This window comes from Balaenoptera musculus, chromosome 8 (assembly GCF_009873245.2).
Source record: "Balaenoptera musculus isolate JJ_BM4_2016_0621 chromosome 8, mBalMus1.pri.v3, whole genome shotgun sequence".
NCBI classification, from domain to species: domain Eukaryota; kingdom Metazoa; phylum Chordata; class Mammalia; order Artiodactyla; family Balaenopteridae; genus Balaenoptera; species Balaenoptera musculus.
In genome coordinates, this window is record NC_045792.1 from 96,331,169 (window position 1) to 96,353,690 (window position 22,522).

The 22,522-nt window shown below is 51.7% G+C and overlaps 1 protein-coding gene across 2 annotated transcripts; it reads right to left on the reverse strand.

Moving 5' to 3' along the window:
* Positions 1–239: 239 nt before the first annotated feature.
* On the reverse strand, positions 240–16,816 carry SPI1 (Spi-1 proto-oncogene). Of its 2 annotated transcripts, none has more exons than XM_036861718.1 (5): positions 16,537–16,816; positions 14,119–14,215; positions 2,255–2,442; positions 1,323–1,485; positions 240–953 (listed from the first exon to the last, which is right to left on the reverse strand). In XM_036861718.1, exons 1-5 carry the CDS (start codon positions 16,579–16,581, stop codon positions 634–636), a joined length of 813 nt encoding a protein of 270 aa, XP_036717613.1. In that variant the 5' UTR covers positions 16,582–16,816; the 3' UTR covers positions 240–633. The 2 variants fall into 2 exon arrangements, with proteins under 2 accessions (XP_036717613.1, XP_036717612.1); XM_036861717.1 differs by having other exon boundaries at positions 14,119–14,218; positions 16,537–16,758.
* Positions 16,817–22,522: the final 5,706 nt, after the last annotated feature.

Below are 22,522 nucleotides of genomic sequence, written 5' to 3' on the forward strand. Positions count from 1 at the left end.
GAGGGCTTTTTAATGATTTATTCCTCTAAGAACAACTGAGAATTCGTTCTTCCCACCGGCTCTGACTCCTAGTCAGGCACGATGTGTCATCTGTTCTCATGTCCCCAGTGTCCAGCATTGGGTAGGATCCTTAGTAAATGCCCGATGGACAGGTGAGAAAAAGAGAGATCAGAGGGGGGGGGGGGGCAGACAAGGTGCACAAAAAATTTTAAACGAGACTCTCTGTGCCGCAAGAGGACTCACTGAGAATAATTTTAATAACTGGTATTCCTGAGGAAGCTGATGGGAGAGAGGTGTGGGGAGAAAGGGATGCTTAAAGAGGAAGGTTCAATTTACACAAATATGATGACTTCGAACTCCCAAGGAAGCACCCCTGGTACTAAGCAAGCTGACCCTTGCTGGGGCCAGACGCCCAGGTGGCCTTCTGAAGCCGGGGCTGGAGTCCTGGTGGGAGGCGAAGCAGGGGTGTGGGCGGGGGCTTGGAGGAGGAGGGGGTGGGCGGGGAGGCGAGGCCTGGCCCGCCCCAGTCCTGCCCCTGACCCCTGGGAGCTTCCCCCCTGTGTCCGGCCGGGCGAGGGGTTAATGCTATGGCCAGAGGGGAGGCCTGGCGGCCCGGCGGGCTCGGGCCTGGGCTCAGTGGGGCGGGTGGCGCCGCTCGGCCAGGCCCCCGCGGCCCAGCACCTCCCCACTGAACTGGTAGGTGAGCTTCTTCTTGACTTTCTTGACCTCGCCCGTCTTGCCGTAGTTGCGAAGCGCGCGGGCCATCTTCTGGTAGGTCATCTTCTTGCGGTTGCCCTTCTGGATGCCCCAGCGGTGCGCCAGCGCCTCCTTGTGCTTGGACGAGAACTGGAAGGTGCCCTTGTCCTTGTCCACCCACCAGATGCTGTCCTTCATGTCGCCACTGCGCAGCAGGTCCAGCAGGAACTGGTACAGGCGGATCTTCTTCTTGCTGCCTGTGGCCGGAGGTGGTCAGCGCCCACGCGGGGACCCAGTCCGCCTCCCCCTGACCTGGGACCCCCGGGGTGGTCGCTGGGGAAAGGTCGCCAGCGAGCATGCCCACACCCACTGCCACGCTCGGCCTCGGCACACGTGCTCAGACACATGCGCGGGGACGGTCCCAGGCGCCCTCCCAAAACACACGTGAAGACACATGTCATCAAACACTCACGCACTCACACACACACACACCCATACACACGCACTCAGCTCTGTGGCTTGACTGCCGAGTCCGTCGGCCTTGGCCGCGGTGGGTACGGGGCGCAAGGACGGACCGGGTCACGGCTGGGCCCAGGCTGGGTCGGGGGTGGGACTGGGCCCCCTACCTGTCTCCCCGTGCAGGAGGCCAGGCCCTGGCTCCAGGCCGTCGGCCTCCCCGTCAGACACCTCCAGTGGGGGGCTCTGCCGCTCGCCCTCCTCCTCATCCGAGCTGGGCTGAGCCGGGGACAGGGAGGGGTACGGGAGGCACATCCGGGGCAGGTAGGAGACCTGGAAAGGTGGCGGAAGGAGGGTTGAGGTCACTGAGGGGCAGTTCAAAGCTCAGGGCTGCCGGGTCGGTGTCGGCTGCATGAGAGAAGAGGGGGTGCTGGCGCGGGGCAGAGGGATTTGGGGGAAGGCTGGGCACCCTGCAGGTCAGGCAGGGTCACCCCACACAGGGGGCAGGTTATGGGGACAAGGGGCCCCTGAATTCCCACCCATCTCCCTGGTTCGGGGCGGCGTGGCCCGGGGAAGGAAGCGCACGGACCGGCAGCAGCCCCGGGGTGAGGAGGCGCTAGAGAGTCAGGCACTGGAGCCAATGGGGCTGGGTAGGCGAGTGGCAAGGGCGCGAAGAGGCGGTGGAGGTCCGTGAGGGTCGTGAAGGTCAGTGGAGGTCACTGACTGGGCTTAGGGTCGGTGGGGAGGAGGAGGGGCCGTAGAGGTCAGTGGAGGTCAGGGCGCAGGGACTTGCGTGCCCGATCCGTGAGGGGTCAGCGAATGGTGGTTGCGGCCACCGGGGGTCGGGAGGGCCCAGGGCAGGGCCTTCAGGCTCAGAAGGATCCGTGGGGACATGGGGATGATCTGGGCTCTGTCCGTGGTGGGGCGAGAGGAGATAAGGGGTGTGGGGTCACGGGGTCAGTCGGGGGGTCAGGAGGTGGCCGTTGGCGCTGTGAGGCAGGAAGCCAAGTTGAGTAAGAGCCCGCGTCAGCTTCCTGCGAAGCGCCGGCCTCACCACAGGCCACGGGCTGGGCCAGGCCAGGCCAGGTGGCCCCGCACGCACCTGGTGGCCAAGGCTGGCATGGGTGGGCGCCATGGGTGTGTCGAGCACGTGCATCTGCTCCAGCTCCATGTGGCGGTAGAGCTGCTGCAGCTGCGGGGCCTGCACGCTCTGCAGCTCCGTGAAGTGGTTCTCGGGGAAGCTCTCGAACTCGCTGTGCATGTGGTGGGGGTGGAAGTCCCAGTAATGGTCTGGAGGGCAGGGCAGGAAAAGCTTATGCTAATTAAAGAATAATAATGCCAGGCCGTGGGCTTCCCTGGTGGCGCAGTGGTTAAGAATCCACCTGCCAATGCAGGGGACACGGGTTCGGGCCCTGGTCTGGAAAGATCCCACATGCCGCGGAGCAACTGGGCCCGTGAGCCACAACTGCTGAGCCTGCGCATCTGGAGCCTGTGCTCCGCAACAAGAGAGGCCGCGATAGTGAGAGGCCCACGCACCGCGATGAAGAGTGGCCCCCGCTCGCCGCAACTGGAGAAAGCCCTCACACAGAAACGAAGACCCAACACAGCCAAAAATAAATAAATTAATTAATTAAAATAATAATAATAATAATGCCAGGCCGTGTTACCATATAATAATCGCCACGGGCCAGGCTGGACTGCAAGTTGACATTAATCATCTCACCACCCACCCTGTTGTTTTCCGACCCCCATTCTGTAGATGAGGATACTGAGGCTTGGAGGGGTTACATAGCACGCCTGCGGTCAAAGGCCTCATCAGTGGCAGAGCTGGGACCCAGGTCCGAGGCAAAGGCTTTGTTCTCAACAACCGTTCTACCCTGCCACGCATGCGATCACAAGGACGCAGGGCTTTGAGCCAAAGAGTCCGAATCCTGGCTCTGCCGTTTACTTTGCGTGTGACCTCAAACACGTGCATGGACCCCTCTGGCCTCCGTTGACTCACCTATAAAGTGGGGATAATAGTTACCGGGAGGATACAAATGAGTTCACAGTTGTAAAACCTCCTAGCCCCAGAGTCGGCCCTTGGGGAATGTTGAGTCCCCTCTCCTCCCCTTAAGACACAGCAGCGGTTCCTGAGCTGACTGGCTGCCCACCGTCACAGCTCATGGCCTTGTCACATGGCCAAGGTGTGACTGCAAAGTCACAGGGCTGACATTCCTCACATGCCAGAACTGGTCTGGGCTCCCGGTACCACCCCCTCAAGGCCATGTCCTTGGGCAGCTCCACCTGTGTTCCAGCAAAATTGCCGGGACCCGAGGCTTTCCCAGAAACTCCCTGGTGGGTGCCTTCAGAGTTTGCGGTAGGGTGGCTTTGAGTTTGGGGAATAGCTACGTGCCACTGGGAGCCCTGCCTGGGACTGGAGCCGGCCTTCCACATGGTTTCTCTGGGCACCATTTCCAGGAACAAAAACTGCCACATGTCTGAGGACTTCCTGGGGTCCAAAAGAAGATGTGGTGATAAAGTGACCAGAGGGATTTTCTCGTGTGACCAAAGAGGGAGTGTACAGGGTGCTAAGTCAGGATGGTGTCTCCAGGACAAGCACAGGGCCCTGTAGAGGGACCATCACCAGCCTGGTGTGCGTGTGTGTGCGCGTGCGTGTGTGTGCGCGTGCGTGCACGTGTGTGTGTCTGTCTCCCTCTTTCTGTTTCTTTCTCACAAACACGTACTCACTCACACATCCCTAAGAAATGACATGTGTTGTTTTGGCTCTGCACTGGTCATCAGGAGACTCACTTTCGAATCCTGCTCTCTGGTGGCTTTGCTGTGTGACCCTGGACAAGACATTTTATCTCCCTGAGCCTCTGATTCCCCACTGCAAAAGTCAGAGACCCAACTGAGTGGTTACTGAGGTCCTGTCCACGTGTGGAATCATTTGAACCCACAATCCAGGCTCCCACCTCCGTGAAGCCGCATGGCATAGGAGAGAGAAAGTACATGATTTGGCCAGAGCTGGGTTCGAATCCTGACTCTGCCACTTAGCCCTGAGCGACACAGGTCATTCTACTTCTCTATGCCTGTTTTCTCAGTTGTGAGATGGAGCTAATAATTACACCCATCTCATAGGCTTGCTGTGAGGATTAAATGAGCTAATGCCCGCAAAGCACTTAGAACAGAACATGACACAAAATAAGACTCAGTAAAACATTATCATCATCATTAGAGTAATTAGTATTATTAATGTTTAATGCTCTCTTTAGAGAACCTAAATCAGCACTTGAGCGAACAGCAGATGCTTTAATATGTGTTAGTTCCTCATCTTCCCTTGCTCCCTGCCACCTTAGTCTGTGGCCCAGAGAAAGAGTTTGAGGGCCCTGGCTGTCACTTTCTCCCAGAGGCTGGAGTTGGGGGCCCAGCGTCGCACCGAGGGCAGGGACTGGTTTTGTTCGCCTCTGTGTTCCCAGTGTCTAGACGCAGTAGGCACTGAACAAACATTTCTGGATGAATGGATGAATGAGCAAATCCTATCCTCTTAAGAACTCTGACTCTCCTTCAGAAAATTATCCAAATCTGAAGGGAAAACAAAACACGGCAACATTGAATTTGTACTTTCATCTTGCTGTGAGTTAACAAGACCCAGAAATTCTCCACTTGCTTTGGGAGAGTTGGCTTTGTCTTTTAGAGAGGGGCTCTTTGTGGCTCTGGGATTTGGTGAGTGGATCCAGGTTCCTCTTTAGCTGTAGAACTGCCCTCCGGCCCCACTCCTGGACCTTCCCATTTTTGCCTTCTCCTGCCCAGGCTGAAGTGCCCAGATCGTTATAGAATGCCTTATCCTGCCCACCAACCCCACACGCTCACACCTACTCCAACTCTGGGTTGGGGAGCCCCTGAGTTCTGTCTTTCTCTCCTGCTCCCCACCTCTGTTCTAGCTCCTCGTGAGACCCACGGGCTCACTCTGGTGGGCACAGCCTGAGGCCGGCACTTTCCATAGCAGGTCTCAGTACACCCACATCAGAGTCACTTTGGGGGCTGGAAAAGCCTACAGGTTTGGGGCCCACTGGAGACCCACAGAATCAGCAGCGCCAACAGGAGACCTGGGAATCTGGCCTTTAAGAGGATCCTAAGGAGGTCCCTTGGCTCGCTGAGGCTCTGGAACCCTGCCCCAGGGTCCCCTGAAAGCTGCAACAGAGACTCTTGGGCTACACTTAAGGTTTCAAAAAGCCCAACGGAAACCTCGCCTTCACCCTTGATTTGAGGGCTCAGGCATTTATGTAATAAATGCTGTCTGTTTGGCAGGCAGAAACGTTCCAAGGATGGGGCCCTCTGAAGGAACACAATGCCAGGAGTCCATCTTAATGCAAACGTCAGCACTCCTGGGCTCTTTGGACCTCATTTCTGGATGACTGTTCATGAATGCATTGCTTTATCCCTTTTTGTCACTTCAAGAGGTCACCCAGACTATCCTGCAACTTATGCCCCTTTAGCATGACTCTGCTCCTCAAAAGAATATAGTGTCATTTGCATATCTGGAGATAGCTCTGGACCCTCCCTTCTACAGCCTGTTAGGCACCCAACACATACTAGGCCTCGATCAATATTTGATTAAGTGACCAATAAATGTTAACTTTTAATGTGTTTTTTATGTACCAGGCACTGTGCTAAATACTTAATCCACATTATCTCATTTAATCCTCACCTTAGCTCTGACAAGGTGGCCACTATAGTATGATCTTCCTTTTGCATATGAGGAAACTATGACTCAAAGACATTACGTCCCTTGTCCGCGGACAGTCATTGGTAGAGTCAGGATCCAAACCCACCTATGTATGACTCCAGGGACTAAACTCTTACCACTATGCCATACCACCTCTGAGGAAAAAGACTGCTAATGAAAGCTTTAAGTAAGGCCCATGGTGACAGAGAGAATTTACAGGCTGCTCTTATCCATCTGTCTGTCTACCATCATTTACCCCTTGTTCATTATTCATCATCCAACATCATCCACCCATCATCCATCCATCCACCCATCCATCCGTCCATCTGTCCATCCATCATCCAACCATAATCCATCCATCATCCACCCATTCATCATCCATCATTTATTCCATCCATCCATTATCCATCCATCCATCCTTCCATCCATCACTGAACCTTCATTCACCCAGCCAGCAATTACCCATTTACCAAAATCTTTCACTTCCTCCCTCTAAACCAGCTCCCAATCTGGGACCAAAGTCCTGCCCACACATCCCTATTCTAATGCAGTTTTTTGGTGTCACTAATACCTGCATGTCACTAGGACAAAAATAAAATGATATTTAAAACAACCCCCCACCCCCCTCCCCCCCAATACACAAAATTCAAGCCTTAAGTGTCATTCAGTTGACCTTTCCTCCTCAGAGCAGAAACCCCAGCCTGAAGCCAGGGCTCACCCCAGGGAAGGAGAAGTAAGATCAAGATAAGAGAAGGAAGATGAGGAATTAAGAAAGCAAGGGATGAGAAGAAAACCTTCACAGGAAATCATAGACCATTGGACGAGGACTCCTTAAGCCCAGCCCTCCTGCAAATTGTTCAGATATGGAAACTGAGGGCCAGAGAGCAGAGAGTTCCGGGTCTCTTGTTCCTTGTTACTTTCTACATCGTATCCTAACTATTAAGGTTTTAGTTATTTCCCTTGTTACAAAGATATAGGACCTGTGTTTTATTCACTCTACAGCACCTAGCAATGTGCCTGGCATGTAAAAGATGCTTAGCATATATTTATTAGATGTATAAGTCAGTGGGAGATGCATGGAGGGTTTGGTAGGGGGAAGGAAGAACACTTGGAAAGGTGAATGAATGGATGATTAGATGAATATGTGAATAAATTGGTGGATGGTCTATTGTGTGAAAAGATGAATAAGTGTTTGGAAAGATAGAAGGACAAGAGAAGGGTCATACTTTGGAACTACATTTCCTTCAACAATCCCACTGCAAATAGCAAATCCTATCACACCCATTAGGATGGCTACTATCAAAAAACAGAACAACAAGGACCTACTGTATAGTGCAGAAAATTATATTCAATATCTTGTAATAACCTATAATGGAAAAGAATCTGAAAAAGAATATATATGACTCAGTGAATCACTTTGTTGTACACCTGAAACTAACACAACATTGTAAATTAACTATACTTCAATTTAAAAAATGGTTAAAAGAACAGAAAATAACAAGTGTTGGCAAGGATGTGGAGAAATGGAATCCCTGTTCAGTGTTGGTAGGAATGTAAAATGGTGCAGCCACTATGGAAAACAGTATGGTGGGTCCTCAAAAAATTAAAAATAGAATTACCTTATAATCCAGCAGTTCCACTTCTGGGTATATATCCCAAAAGAACTGAAAGCAGGATCTCAAAAAGATATTTTTATACCCATGTTCACAGCAGCATTATTCACAATAGCCAAAAGGTAGAAGCAAGCCACGTGTCCATCAACGGATGGATAAACAAAATGTGGTATATACATACGATGGAATATTATCCAGCTTTAAAAAGGAAGGAAATTCTGACCTATGCTGCAACATCGATGAACCTTGAGGATATTATATGCTGAGTAAAATAAGTCAGTCACAAAAAGAGAAATACTGCATGACTCCATGAATATGAGGTAGTTACTGTACTCAAGTTCATAGAAACAGAAAGTAGAATGGTGGTTGCCAGGGTCTGAGGGGAGGGGGCAATGGGGAGTCATTGTCTAATTGGTACAGAGTGTCAGTTTTGCAAGATGAAAAGAGTTCTGGAGATGGTTGGTGGTGACGGTTGCACAACAATGTGAATGTTTTTAATGCCACTGAACTGTACATTTGAAAATGGTTAAGATAGTAAATTTTATATTATGTGCATGTTATCACAGTTTAAAAATAATAATAATAAATAGCAAATCCTATGAGCCCCACCTTCAGAATCTATCCTAAATCTGTCTGCTCCTTTCTTTTTTTTCCTTTTCTTTTTTTTTGGCCACGCTGTGCGGCTTGTGGGATTTAGTTCCCCGACCAGGGATCGAACCCGGGCTCTCAGCAGCAAGAGCACAGAGTCCTAACCACTGGACTGCCAGGGAAGTCCCTGTCTGCTCCTTTCTGTCTCTCTCGCCACCACCTTTGTCCAAGCCACCGTCATCTCTCGCCTGGATTATTCCAGTGGTTTTCTACTGTGCTTTCCCCCCCGTTCCTACTCTTGTCTCCTCTCCATCTGTTCTCCACACAGCAGCCAGAGTGATCTTTTTAAAAGCTTATTCAGTGGAACCACTAGGTATTGGGAGAAGATACTGAAAACTTCCAGAGAGAAAAAACAAAACCAAACAGAAAAAAAAAAAAACCCCAAAAATGGTTACATTCAAAAAGAGGACATAGAATGACATCAGATTTCCTAAGAAAAACTCTAGTAACCAGAAGACAGTAGAGAAATGCTTTCAATTTCAGTGAGAAAAAAAAATGATTTTTAACTTAGATTTCTGTACACAGCCAAACTACTGTTAATCAAGTGAGAGCATAAAGACACCAGGTAAAACAAACAACAAGAACAAAACCTTACCTCCCATACATCCTTTCTTAGGAGACTATAATGAGAAGAGTAATAAATCCTTATATAGTGTTCACTGTTCTAAGCATTTTAACTGTAGTAACTCATTCCATCCTTACAGCAATCCTGTGAAGTAGGTATCATTAAGAAGAAGTTGAGGGACTTCCCTGGTGGCGCAGTGGTTAAGAATCCGCCTGCCAATGCAGGGGACACGGGTTCGAGCCCCGGTCTGGGAAGATCCCACATGCCACGGAGCAACTAAGCCCATGCACCACAACTACTGAGTCCGCATGCCACAACTACTGAAGCCTGTGCGCCTAGAGCCCGTGCTCTGCAACAAGAGAAGCCACCGCAATGAGTAGCCCGCACACCACGACAGAGAGCAGCCCTGCTCTCTGCAACTAGAGAAAGCCTGCGCGCAGCAACGAAGACCCAACGCAGCCAAAAATAAATAAATAAATTTATAAAAAGAAAGAAATTGAGGCACAGAGGGGTGAGACCTCTTGCCCGAGGTCACCCCACCCAGTAGCGAGGAGATGGGGCGTGACTCCCAGCAGCCTGGCGGCAGCGTGAGGACTCCGTCTCCCTGCCACACTGACCCTCAGAAACACAGCGACGAGAAAGTGCAGGTAATCAAAGTACGCCACGTGGCTCGGCTGTGAGTAATATTCACATGGTCCTAATAACGGAAAGTTCAGATACTGATTTAACAAAAGGTAGAATACAGAGGAAGACAAACACTGTATGATCTCACTTATAGGTGGAATCTAAAAAAAGCTAAATTCAGAAAAAGAGATCAGATTTGTGGTTGCCAGAAGTAGTGGTGGGGAGAGGGACAGGGGAAATTGGGTGATGGTGGTCTAAGGTACAAACTTCCAGGTGTAAGATAAATAAGTCCTGGGGATGTTATGTACACAATGACTATAGTTAACACTGCTGTGTGGCAACTTCGAAAGTCAAGAGAGTTTCGCCTAAAAGTTCTCATCACAAGGGGAAAAAAATTTTTTTTTTAAATTTATTTATTATCATTTATTTTTTTTGGCTGCGTTGGGTCTTCGTTGCTGTGTGCAGGCTTTCTCTAGTTGTGGCAAGCGGGGGCTACTCTCCGTTGTGGGGCGCGGGCTTCTCATTGCGGTGGCTTCTCTTGTTGCGGAGCACAGGTTCTAGGCGTCCGGGCTTCATTAGTTGTGGCACGAGGGCTCAGTAGTTGTGGCTCGCGGGCTCTAGAGCGCAGGCTCAGTAGTTGTGGCGCACGGGCTTAGTTGCTCCGTGGCATGTGGGATCTTCCTGGACCAGGGCTCGAACCCATGTCCCCTGAATTGGCAGGCGGATTCTTAACCACTGTGCCACAAGGGAAGCCCGGAAAAACATTTTTTTGTAACTATACGAGGTGATTGATGTTAACTAAACTTATGTGGTAATCATTTCACAATGTACATGTGTGTGAGGTCATTATGCTGTCACACCGTAAACTTATACACTTATGTTGTATGCCCATTACAGCAATAAAATGAAAAAGAAGGAAAAAAGTTACTATAAGTATCTTGGTATATGTGGAGAAGTGTGAGTGTGAGTGTGTGTGTGTGTTATAAATGCCTAGAAAGTCAAGTTCTCATCTTTCATAGTACAAGTGAATAGATGCCTCAAAGTAAAAAGTCAAGCTAGATTCATCTCCACCTAGCATATAGAAAGTACTCAATAAATGTTTGTGAATGAATAAATAAATGCTGTTCTAAGTCTCTATTTCAGATCTTCATATATACACTTACATAGCCCTGTAATAGAAAGACTGGAGAAATAGCTTTTATCTATCTCTGGTTGCTATGTATGCCATGGAGGAATGACTATGATAAGTGTATGTAAAAAGTAGCAGATTGCAGAACAGCATGATACTACAGTCCATTTTTGAATGGATAGAATATGCACATGTGGACATATACACTTACAAACATACAGGATTATACATGTCAAATAAAATATCTGCAAGGATAGACCAAGGTGCTGTCAGGGAAGAGTAAGAACGGGAAGAGGGTAATATTTCACTTGATATGCTGTTGTATTTTTAAATTGTTTGCAATGGGTATTTCTTGTTTTAATAATTAAAATTAAACATTTACAATTTATTTAGATTTTCGCCACACACACACTCACACACACACACACACACACACACACACACACACACACAAAGGTTATTCAGATCATGTCATTTCCCTGCTCAGAACCCTCCAATGGCTTCCCATTAGATGCAGGATAAAACCCAAACTTCTGCCACGGCCAACACGCCCTGCGTGATCTGCCCCTGCAGACCCTTCTGGCTTCATTTTGTTTCTGCCTGTGCTCACTGGCCACTCTGGTCCTCGGAGGAGGTCCCTCCTGCTCTTGCACTTGCTCTTCTCTCTCCCTAGAACACCTGTCCCTACCTGCCTTGACATTCACTTTCCTTCCCTGCACTCAGATTTCCACTCAACTGCCACCTCCTCAGAGGCCTTCCTTGACCACCCAATTAAAGTGTCCCCCACCTAGACACTCCGAATCACATTACTCTACTTTCCATAGGACTTATTAGTACATGTCTGTTAATTTGATTTTTCGCTGTCTCTCTCCCTCACTCTACAAGCTCTACAAGAGCAGTGGCCTTGCCTGGCCTGCTCATCATGGAACCTCCAGGGCCTAGAACAGTTTCTGGCACATGGCATGTAATCAGAGGTTATTTGGTGGATGGACAAATGAGGGGATGAGTGGACAAGTGGATTGTACAATAAGCGTTGGAAGGATGGGTGGGTGAGTAGGTGGCTGGGTGGATGGGAGGGGAGTGGATGGATGGGTGAGTGGGTACCTGGTTGGCAGTCATCTGGGCCATTGGAAAATGACCCAGTTGATCTGTCACAGAACCTTCTGTGCTTCTCTACTCTCTCAGCTGCTTCATCCCTCCCACCTGGGGGGATTCAGTAAAGCTAACCTACTATGTCCTGAAAGTTTACTGGGCCTTGTACTCAGTATATTACCTCATGTATTACATGTGTTAACCTCATTTAATCATTGCAACTCTGTGGAGTGTTTTCATGCCCTCAGTTTTATAGATGAAGAAACAGGGGCTCAGAGGGGTTAAGTCACTTGCTCCAAGGTTACACACTAGTGAGTGATGGAGCCAGGACTAGACCCAGGTCTGGCCCCAGTGCCTTTTCACTAAGCCTCACCACCTAAAAATACAGATGCAGAGGACATGCAGGAACAGGTGGGAGAATGTGCGTGTGTCTCTACTCTTGAGTCCTCAGAGAATACCTTCCAACAGATATTAAGAAGGGACAGAACAGATGGCCAGGTGGGCCATGATGGCAGGGGTGTGGTGGGGAGGCGAGGGTTGGTGAATAGGGACCAGAACACCTGGGGACGCTGGAGGAGTCTATGAAGGGTTTGGGTCTGAAGGACCCAAATGGGGAGCTCATACATCCAATTAGGAGTCATTCCTAGAGCCCCACCCCAGATATAAGGGATCTGCCTGATCACTGAGCCAGGAAAGCACTGGCTTTCTCTAAAGTGCTCACTCCATCAGCCCACCCCAGGCCTAGCTGGTTTCTAGATATATAAACCCATAGCACACCCATATCACGGGAGGAGAAAATGAGGCTTCAATAGACCCAAAAGAAATGCACCCAAACCCAGTGAAACTGAGAAGGGGTCAGGCCAGAGGAGAAAGGATCCCTAATGCTGGGAGGGGTCAGAGGTAGCCCTGAGCTTGCTGGGACCCGAGCTGTCCTGCTGCCTGAAGCCACCAGGGGGCGCCAGTCCTCAAGCAGGGACCTTCTCTGGTCCCGAACTGCTTGGTGGAAGGGTGTGCCCGCAGGTCTCTGGATCAGGGAGACCCAGCCCTTGAGCCTGGCAGGGGGGGATCTGGGGATAGAGTTGGATGAGGGACACTCTCTAAATTGTCTGGATTTTCCACAGAGAGGATGCATTTCTTGTAGAATTATAAACAAGCTTAAACGGATGAGAAAAAGGATATTTTTAAAGACTTTCTAGCCCTAGAGTTCTGAAAGAAGCCTGTGTGTTCCCAGAAATGACCCTGAAGTACATCCACCACCTACTCTCAAGACACAGCTTCCAGGTATAGTCTTTACAGTAGTTGTCAGGTGTGAGTTCCAGCTGAAACTGTTCGCAAGGTTTGGCATCTGGATGTGAGGGCCCTAAATAAGGACTCACCACAAATGGCATCTCTGGGTGTGGCCGTCAGGTTTAAACTGCCATAGATGTGCCAGCAGAATGGAGCTACAGGTGTGACTGGCTCCCAGGTGTGGCCCTCAGGTGTGAAACCTTCCTCAGCTGTGGCACATAGCATGCCTGTCCCTCTGGGACTGCAGAAACCCCAGTGTCTGGCCTGCCCAGGTCTCAGACCCCCCCAAAGAATCCTCCAGTGAAGACCCGTTAACTGGGCCACCTGGCCTTCGGTCCAGAGATGTCCCATCACTATACCAAGATCCACCTCAGGTAACCTCTCTTATCTCCCTGCCCAGGTCCCAGGCACTGAAGGCCTCTCTCTCCTCCCCTGAATTTGCTTCAGGATCAAGGCTGGGCCTTGGGGGAGCACAGTTAGACCCAGATGGAAAACGCCCCTGGCCCAGGCCCCATCCTCACCCCCATCCCGATCAGACTGGGGGCTTCAGCCCCTGCGGAATGAGGGAGTCCTCAGAGCCTTTCCTTTAGCTCAGCAGCTCTCACATAGGAGCGGTTCTGTCCCCCCCCCCCCAGGGGACACGGCAATGCTGGAGACATCTTTGGCTGTCGTGATTGGCAGTACCGCTGGCATCTAGTGGGTGGAAGCCAGGGATGCTGCCAGATATCCTCCAATGCACAAGACAGGCCTCACAACATAGAATTATCCAGCCCAAATGTCAACAGACAAATTCTGCTCGCCACACACAGCAGGGAGCGGGGCTGCACGAGCAAGGAGGTGGGGGGAGTGTGTGTGTGAGACAAGAACGGAGAGGGAGACGGGGAACTGGGGAGGGGAAGGTGAGGAAGCACTGGACCTGGAGCAGACCGACAGAGCTGGGTCCCACTGACCGGCTGTGCCACCTTGTACAAGTCCCGTAGCCGTTTAGCTTGTTTCCTCGTGTGTAAAAAGGCCAAAAGTGTTGGGCAAGAAGATAGATGTGGGAGAAGCTAACCCGTGCCTGGATACGCCAAGCATGGTCCATAAATGCAGCCTGGGGGTGCGGGGTGTTGGGAAGCAGCAGTGTCGGGGATCAGGGTAGTGAATTCACATCCCCAAGAGCTAACTGGATCTGATTCTCAGAGTTCCAAAGAAGCCCTGGGAACGAGGCTCCTTTCCCTTCTCCCCGGAACCCAGCAGTGCTCAGGTGCGCAGGCCAGGCTGGGGAAGTGGGGCTGGGCCGGGGCCCGGTACTCACCGCTGTGGCTCTCTCCATCACTGCTGAGATAGGGGTAATATTCGTGCGTTTGGCGTTGGTAGAGATCCGTGTCGTAAGGAACTAGATCTTCCGATGGCTGCTGAGAGAGGAGGGTGTCAGGGCTGGGATTGTGGCCGGGAGACCGTCTGTATCAGGCTTACAGCCCTCTCTCTGCTTGGAACTGGGAGAGGCCACAGAGAGTGGAAGAGGGGGACCCAGGGGGGCAAGAGCCTTGGCTCCTGCAGAAAGGGGGTGACAGGGACCCTGGAGGTCAGAGGTCAAAAGAGGACCAGGTCTGAGAGGACAGCCCAGCTGCTCCCCACGTCACCTCACACTCATACTCACATTCCAGCATGTGCCCGGATCCCAGCCCCACACACTCACCCTCTCACGGTCACACTGATATGCCTACACCCCCCCAAATACATACATACTCCCCATGACACACTTCTACCCACACTCCCACATGCGAACTCTCACCCCCTCGTCCACTCACAGCCCTCACACTAGCTCTAGGGGGCACTCACACTTACACACACTTGTCGTCACACACACACACCATTATGCACCCACCTGTAGGCACACGCAGGGTCACTGGGATTAACGCACGTATCCACCCACTTGCCTGCAAGTGCACTAACCCACACATTCATACCCGCGCCCTTCCTCCGTCACTCACACGCCACACTCACCCCACGGCACACACGCTTGTCCTCCTGCTACAGCCCCGCCCTGACACCCACTCTCTCTCTTAGCCGGTGCCCAGGGCCATCACCATGACCAGTGGCCGTTCACACTGATGGATTTTACAGGACTCACCCAGGCAGGGCAGGTTTGGGGGCCTCTCCCTCCTCCCCCTCCTCCCGACACCCTCCCTGGGATGCTCCCTGGTCTTCCTCCCCGCGCCCCGCCCCACTGGCACAGGGAGTGCACACCCGGAGGCTTCCCAACGGTCATCAGGCCTTTCCTCCCCCGCACAGTGTGTGCCCGAGGATTGCACAACAGTAACTCTGGCCCTCAGGGCTTGGTTTGGCAACCAGGGCTGCCTTGGTAGCCCACCCTCCAAGGACCCACTCCGAGTAGCCCCTGGGCTGGGGCGAGGTGTGGGAGCCCAATAGGATGTGCCTCCTGCCCCGCTCTAGCTGGAGTTCAGGGATTCAGAGGTCAAGGGTCAGAGACAGGATGGCTGAACCCCAGGGCCTGTGGCTTTCTGGAGGCAGAGCTGGCTCTTCTCGGGACCACCTCTGTCACCCCTGCCGGCCCCCAGGTCGGGGGAGGGTGGGCCAGGGCCAGGTGCTTGTTCTGTGTCCGGCCCAGGGAGGAACCTGGCACTGGGCTTGCAGGCAGTGCAACCCCACAGCAGGATGTCAAGCCCAGGGTGCCTCCCCCAGGCTCTGAGGCCCGGCTGGGGTGGGGCGGGGGTAAGGGAGCTGCCTCTAGGCCGGGAAAGCTGAGTCAGGTGGGCAGGCCCTGCCAAGCCCTTCCCGTCTCCCCCCAGAGCTCCCCACCCTGGCTGAGTTGGGACAGGGTGGGAAAAGGGAGAGGGGTCCTCTCAGAGGGACCCGGGTCTGACACCTGCCGAAGGCTGCAACTGTCACTGAGAGCAGCAGCAGAGGGGGTCTGCCCCAGACGGCTGCCCTTCCCTCCCCGGGGTCCCCCGGGACTCCTGCGTCTTCACCTCCAGCCTCAGCCCTGCCCCCACCCCAGGCTCCCCCCTTGACCTCTCCCAGCTCCTACCCCAGCCCCAATCTCAGCCCCGGGATGTGCCCAGCACCAACCCCTGCCCTCCACTCCCTGATCCCCAGCCAGAGCCCACCCCTAACTGCGTGGCTAGTCTCTGCTCCCCTCACTGCTCCGGCCCAGCGCCTGCCCCGACCCCTGCCTCTGCCACTCAGGGCCCAGGGCCCAAGCCCCAGACCCTTGGGTCAACAACAGTGTCCTCTGTGCCAGGCCCCAGGCTGGCTGGTGGGGACCCAGGCTTAAGGCAGCCTCAGTCTCCAGAAGCACCCAGGCCACCTCTGGCCTCTTGCCGCCCGCCCTCAAGCCCGTACTGTCCTGGGGACTGGCATCCCCCCACAACCAGTCTCCCCATTTCCTCCGCCACCACCTCCCTGCCGCCACCCTCACCATCCTCAGCCCAGCACCCTGCCGTGGAGCTCCGGCCTGCCACCCAAGCCCCATCTATAAATAACCGTTCAGGCCCCACCGATCACAGCTCCACCATGGGCTCAGCCCTCAGCCCGCCAGGGCACGCTCCGAGGAAGCCAATGGCCCCCTTGCTGGGTCTCAGGCCGGGAGCTCCAGGGAGGAAACACCAACTTCCCACTGATAGTGGGAGGGCAGCCGGCGGGCTGGCAGGCAAGCTGGCGGGCGTCCGAGGGCCACAGGTTGGGCTGGTGGAGGAGTCCCAATACTCACAGGGGGGACGAGGGGAAACCCTTCCATTTTGCACGCCTGTAACATCCAGCCGAGCTCCGAGCCGGTCAGGTCCCCTGCCTTGGTGGGGGCCAGTGCGGAGCCCCTGGGGATGGGGCGCCCCGTCGGGGGCTGGACGGACTCAGGGCGGGTACAGGGCTCAGGCCTGCCCCTTGAGCTACAGGAGCCCTGGGTGAGCCCCCTCCCTTGACATTGCAGGGCCAGCGCAAGTTCCTGATTTTATCGAAGGCCTGCCGCTGGGAGATAGTCCCCTTGGGGTGACATCACCACCCCAGCCCGTTTGCATAAATCTCTTGCGCTACAGGAAGTCTCTGGCCGGCTGGGGCAGGTGGTGCTCCAGGGGCTGGCCTGGGAGGCCATGGGGGCCAGGCCCCCTGCCCGGAGGAAGCTGGGACTGTGAGGGGCGGCCTTGAGGGCTGGGGTGGGGAGGAAGAGTGGGAGGGAGGAAGGCTGGCTCCACCACCAGAGGCCTTTCCGGCGCCCAGGCCCTGCAGAGGCTCTCTAACCTCTAACCCCTAACCCCACAAATACCTGCTTCTCTTGAGACCCCCACGTGGCCAACAGTCACTTCCTTGGGGTCAGAGCTGTTAAGGGTGGCCTCTTGGGGTCTCTGCTTTCTGGGGTCAGCCTGGCTGGCTGAGGGCTCTGATCCAGCAGAGTGCCAGGCCTGGCTCTTCCTGGGCCCGTAGGACCCCAACCCCTGGGTTCTATCCAGCCTGGGGCTGGGCTCCCGGGCAGGGTCCTCAGCACAGCGCCGCTTTCCCCTTCCCTCCACCAGCTTCCCTTCCACCAGAAGCGTTCTTACACCCTCCCCTCCCAGCTTCCTAAGTACCACCACTTCTTCCAAATCCCTAGGTGCTCTACTCCCAGCCCAGATTTCTCAGTGTCTCCTCCCCTTAACAATGCCTTAATATCAATCTAGTCTTCCTAGTTTACAAACTTTTCCTGTCTGTCCATCCATTCATCTATTTTCCCATCCATTTGTTTATCTGTCTGTTTGTCGATCCATCTATCCACCCACCAATCAAGTCATACATTTGTCTATCAGTTTATCCAACTGTGCATTCATTCACCCATTTATCTGTTAGTCTGTCATCCATCCACCCATTTGTCTATCTACTTGTCCAAGTAGCCATCTATATGTTCATATATCAGCCCATCCATCTGTTATTCATCCACATTTCCATCTGTTTATCCACTTGATGTCCAGCTATCAATCTGTTCATCCATTGGTCCTTTTCATCCACCTATCCATCCATCCATTCATCCATTCATCCATCTATCCATCCATCCATCCACTTATCCATCCATCCATCCATCCATCCATCCACTTATCCATCCATACATTTATGCATCCATCCATCCATGTATCCTGCCAATATTAATTGAGTTCCAGGCTTTATGCTGAGTGCTGGGAGAAGAGAAAGATACTGGACAAGATCCCTGCCTTCAGGGAATTCCTGATCTAGTCTGGAGGGCAGAAGGATGAATAGAGACATTTTTTGATCCATTGATCTCTGGTGAGTCCACTTCTCTTGGGGAAGAACTTCTTGAGCATTCAGTTTCCTCCCCTGTGTAGTCTAACTCTTTGCTTTATATCCCCTTCCCACTAAGACTAGCCAACCTCCTTCCTGTCAGTGGAATCCCAGACGCCCAAGTGTTTCTTTACTTGCAGCAAAGACCAGGGATTCACAGGTCTGGGTTCACCATTAGATCTATTTCACCTACATCTTCACTGATTTTTTGCATCCACACTTGGGACTCTCCAAGGGGTCCACGTCACTGGTCCTCAGGACTCCCTAGGTACCTGACCAAGGTTCTTCACCAAGAGGAGGGGAGAGGCGGGCTGACTTGGCATCAGCTCCATCCCTGTCCCCACTTTCCCATCAAGAAGGCCTAGGGGCTTCCCTGGTGGCGCAGTGGTTAAGAATCTGCCTGCCAATGCAGGGGACATGGGTTCGATCCCTGGTCCGGGAAGATCCCACATGCCGTGGAGCAACTAAGCCCATGCGCCACAACTACTGAGCCTGTGCTCTAGAGCCTGTGAGCCACAACTACTGAGCCTGCGCTCTAGAGCCCGCGAGCGACAACTGCTGAGCCTGCAAGCCACAACTACTGAAGCCCATGTGCCACAGCTACTGAAGCCCATGTGCCTAGAGCCCGTGCTCCGCTACAAGAGAAGCCACCGCAATGAGAAGCCCGCGCACCGCAATGAAGAGTAGCCCCCGCTCGCCACAACCAGAGAAAGCCCTCACACAGCAACAAAGACCCAACACAGCCAAAAATAAAATAAATTAATTAAAAAAAAAAAAAAAAAAGAAGGCCTAGTCCCAGCTGACTGGCTGTGTGTGGGGTTGGCTCTACTGCATGAGAACCAGGTCCTGCTTGATGTGTTCATTCATTCTTTCATTCATTCATTCTTATCTTGGTTTGTTTTGTTTATATGCTTATTTATCTACTTATTCATTCATTTAATCACTTTTTAAAAAAAATTAATTAATTTATTTATTTTTGGCTGCATTGGGTCTTCGTTGCTGTGCCCAGGCTTTCTCTAGTTGCGGCGAGCGGGGGCTACTCTTCGTTGCGGTGTGCGTGCTTCTCATTGCGGTGGCTTCTCTTGTTGCGGAGCACGGGCTCTAGGTGCATGGGCTTCGGTAGTTGTGACACACGGGCTCAGTAGTTGTGGTGCACGGGCTCAGTTGCTCCGTGGCATGTGGGATCTTCCCAGACCAGGGCTCAAACCCATGTCCCCTGCATTGGCAGGCGGATTCTTAACCGCTGTGCCACCAGGGAAGCCCCTAATCACTAACTTTTTATTGAGGGTCTCCCATGTGCTGGCCTGGCAAGGGGACACAGACATGAAGGAAGCATGCCCTGGGCCTCCAGGAGCTCACAGGCCTGCAGAGAGAACACACATGTGAGCAGACAGCATGGTCCTTCTGGGAGGCAGGGGCACAAGAGGTGCCAGTTGCATTAGCGAACAGTTAATCAGGCCAGGGCCACAGGTAGGAAAGCATGCAAGGGAGAGAGCATGTCCGGCTGAGGGACCAGCCTGAGCAAAGGCAAGGAGCTGGGAGAGAACAAGGGAACAGTGAGCTGCCCTCCTTGTGGCTGGAAGCAAGACAGGGCAAGAAGGCAAAGAGCCTTGAGTACCAAGCCCAGGAGGCTGGTGGGTTTCCGGGGGCGACTGTGGAGCCTTTGCTGGTTATAAGCAGGGCGTGTGGTGCTCCCCTCCGTGGACACAGGGAGCAGACCAGGTCGGCTCTGTGTTCCTGAGCCCTAAGCCTCAAGGGGCCTCAGGAGAAGAACGAGATTCCATAGTCCCAAGTCTGGCCAAGCCCAAGGGGCCTGGGTAAGGAAACCCATAAAAGACCCAGGGCCCCAAATCTATGGAAATGGGCAGAACTGACTCCCACTTTCCATGCAACTCCAGCATCCTGTGTCCATTCACACAGCAAGTTCTCCCCATTCTTCCTCCCACTGCCCCTCCTCCCAAAGTGCACCAGAGGCCTCTTCCCGAGATTCGAATTCCTAGGGACCTGATGTTATCCTAAGCCTTTGGAATAGTAGGACCCAGATTCTAAGCAATTCTGAGCAGAGCAGGGAAGGTCTGATAATCCACAACCCCAGGGCTAACAGCTCCTTAAAAAGGGGGGAAAGGGACTTCCCTGGTGGCACAGTGGTTAAGAATCTGCCTGCCAATGCAGGGGACACAGGTTCGAGCCCTGGTCTGGGAAGATCCCACATGCCGTAGAGCAGCTAGGCCTGTGCACCACAACTACTGAGCCTGAGAGCCACAACTCCAGAAGCCCGTGCGCCTAGAGCCCATGCTCTGCACTGCATTGAGAAGCCTGCGCACCACAATGAAGAGTAGCCCTCGTTCACCACAACTAGTGAAAACCCACGCGCAGCAATGAAGACCCAACACAGCCAAAAATAAAACATTTTAAAAATTAAAAAATGTTTTAAAAAGGGGAGAAATTATTTTCTGAGTCAGCACTGTGCTGAGTGCTTCCACCCTTGTGATCTCACGTAACCAGGACAACCATCTGTTACCCTGAGGCCCAAGAGGTCAGTGACTCGCCCAGGGTCACACAACCTGTGAGTGGAGAGCTGGGGCATGAACCTGCCTTCTGGGGCTCTAGGAAGGGCTGGATCCTAGGACAGGGGAAAGAGGCAGAGGAAGAGAAGCCAAATATGGGGAGAGCAAGGAAGGGCAGAGAGGGGAAAGGCAGCCAGAACTGGAGAGGAAGAGAAAGGAAAAAAAAAAGGAGAAAGAGTCAAAGAAGGGAGTAGAGAGAAGTGAGGCAATGAAAGAGAGAACGGGGCGGGGGTGGTGGGAGGGGAGGACAAGGGAGGGAGAGAGGAGACAGGACAGCAGGGACTGGGTAGCGACAGGACCTCAGAGGAGCACAGGCCTGGCCTCCTTCTGCAGCAGAGGAAACGGGACCAGAGAGGGTCCCCAACTTGCTGGAGGCCCCCAGGAGCATCATGCTGGCTTGTGGTTCATATTTCTTGTGGGCAAGAAATTGGTTTCGACCAAAAATCTTAGGTGCTCCAGGGAATGAGAAGTGAAACAGTTTTTAAAATTACTTTATTTTTTGAATAGGTAATATATGCATATGGTATGAAATCCAAAAGGTACAAAAAGGGAAACAACTGTCCAGTTCCCTGTTACCTGATTCTTGGGTATTTTTCTAGGGATAGTCTAAGCAGACAAAGGCATAGAGGCAGACATAGTCTTTTTAAAATTTCACCCAGAAAGTAGCATACTAAACACATTGCACTTCACTTTGGTTGTTTTTCCCCCCTAAATCCATCCCATGTCCATGCATATAGAGCTGCCTCGTTCTTTTTAATGACTATATAGTATTCCACTGTTTGGATGGACTGTGATAGTTTAACATCATGAGAGACTTCATTCATACAAAAGACTGCATGAACCACTTATGTCCAATTTAAAGAATAATTATAAAGTGAACACTTATGTAACCACCATCCGGGTCAAAAAATAAAACGTTGCCAGCACTACAGAAGCATCCCCCAAATCCCTTCCCTCTCTCTAGAAGTAACACTATCTTAACTTTTTCAGTAATTGTGTCCTCATTTTCTTTATAGTTTTCGCACTTATGTAAACACCTCTAACAATATAGTTTAGTTTTTACCTTAACAGATTTTAATCTTTATACAAAGAGAATCACAGTGTAAATATTCTTTTGTATCCCACTTCTTCTTTCCCACTATGTTGTTGCATGTAGCCGTGGTCTGTTTTCATTGCTGTATAGTATTCCATTGTTTAAAAAGTTACTTAACCAGTCTCTTATTGATGGACATTCAGGTTGTTTCCAGTCTTTTGCTATTACAAATAATACTGCAATAGATAAAATTTGCTAACTTACACATATGCAAGTGTATGTCTAGGATAAATTCCCCAAAGTTGAAATACTGGGTCAAAGAGCAGTGGTTTTGTTTTGGTTATTTTTCCAGGGACGCTAGAAGGGAGTGTCCACTGGAATAGTTGGGGGAAGATTTGAGTTAAAGGTCGTTTGCTGGGCTGGATGGACTGTAGTGCTGGCTCCAGGTGGCGGTTCTCATGCTTTCACGTTTGCTTGCTTCTAAAAAACATCCTTCAACAGTAAAGAACAAAACATATTTTTCCGCCTTAAATGAAAACTATGTAGGAGAAAGTCCTACTTCTGCAGAAGTAAATGTTCAAAGGGAAAGAAAGTAAAATGCTATAAATTCTTTCTCTATATTTAATTTTCCAAGTCTAATTTTGACTATTAAGAGAGTGATAGTGAAAAGAAAATCACCGCAACCAAATGCAGGCTGAGTCAAAAACCCTTGTGCACCTCCCTGTAGACACTAATAAATAGGATCAGAAGTTACCTAAAATAGAAATAAAAAGTCCTTCAATTCTAAGTAATATGGAAAATGGTGGATGAATTGGGAGATTGGGATTGACATA

Excerpts from the sequence above, each read along its gene's own strand:
- SPI1 (XM_036861717.1), bottom strand. The coding sequence starts at position 16,581 with ATGTTACAGGCGTGCAAAATGGAAGGGTTTCCCCTCGTCCCCCCT. Across the intron at positions 14,219-16,536 it reads GGTTTCCCCTCGTCCCCCCT|CAGCCATCGGAAGATCTAGT; the intron begins GTGAGTATTGGG and ends CTCCTCTCTCAG. Across the intron at positions 2,443-14,118 it reads TGATGGAGAGAGCCACAGCG|ACCATTACTGGGACTTCCAC; the intron begins GTGAGTACCGGG and ends CCTGCCCTCCAG.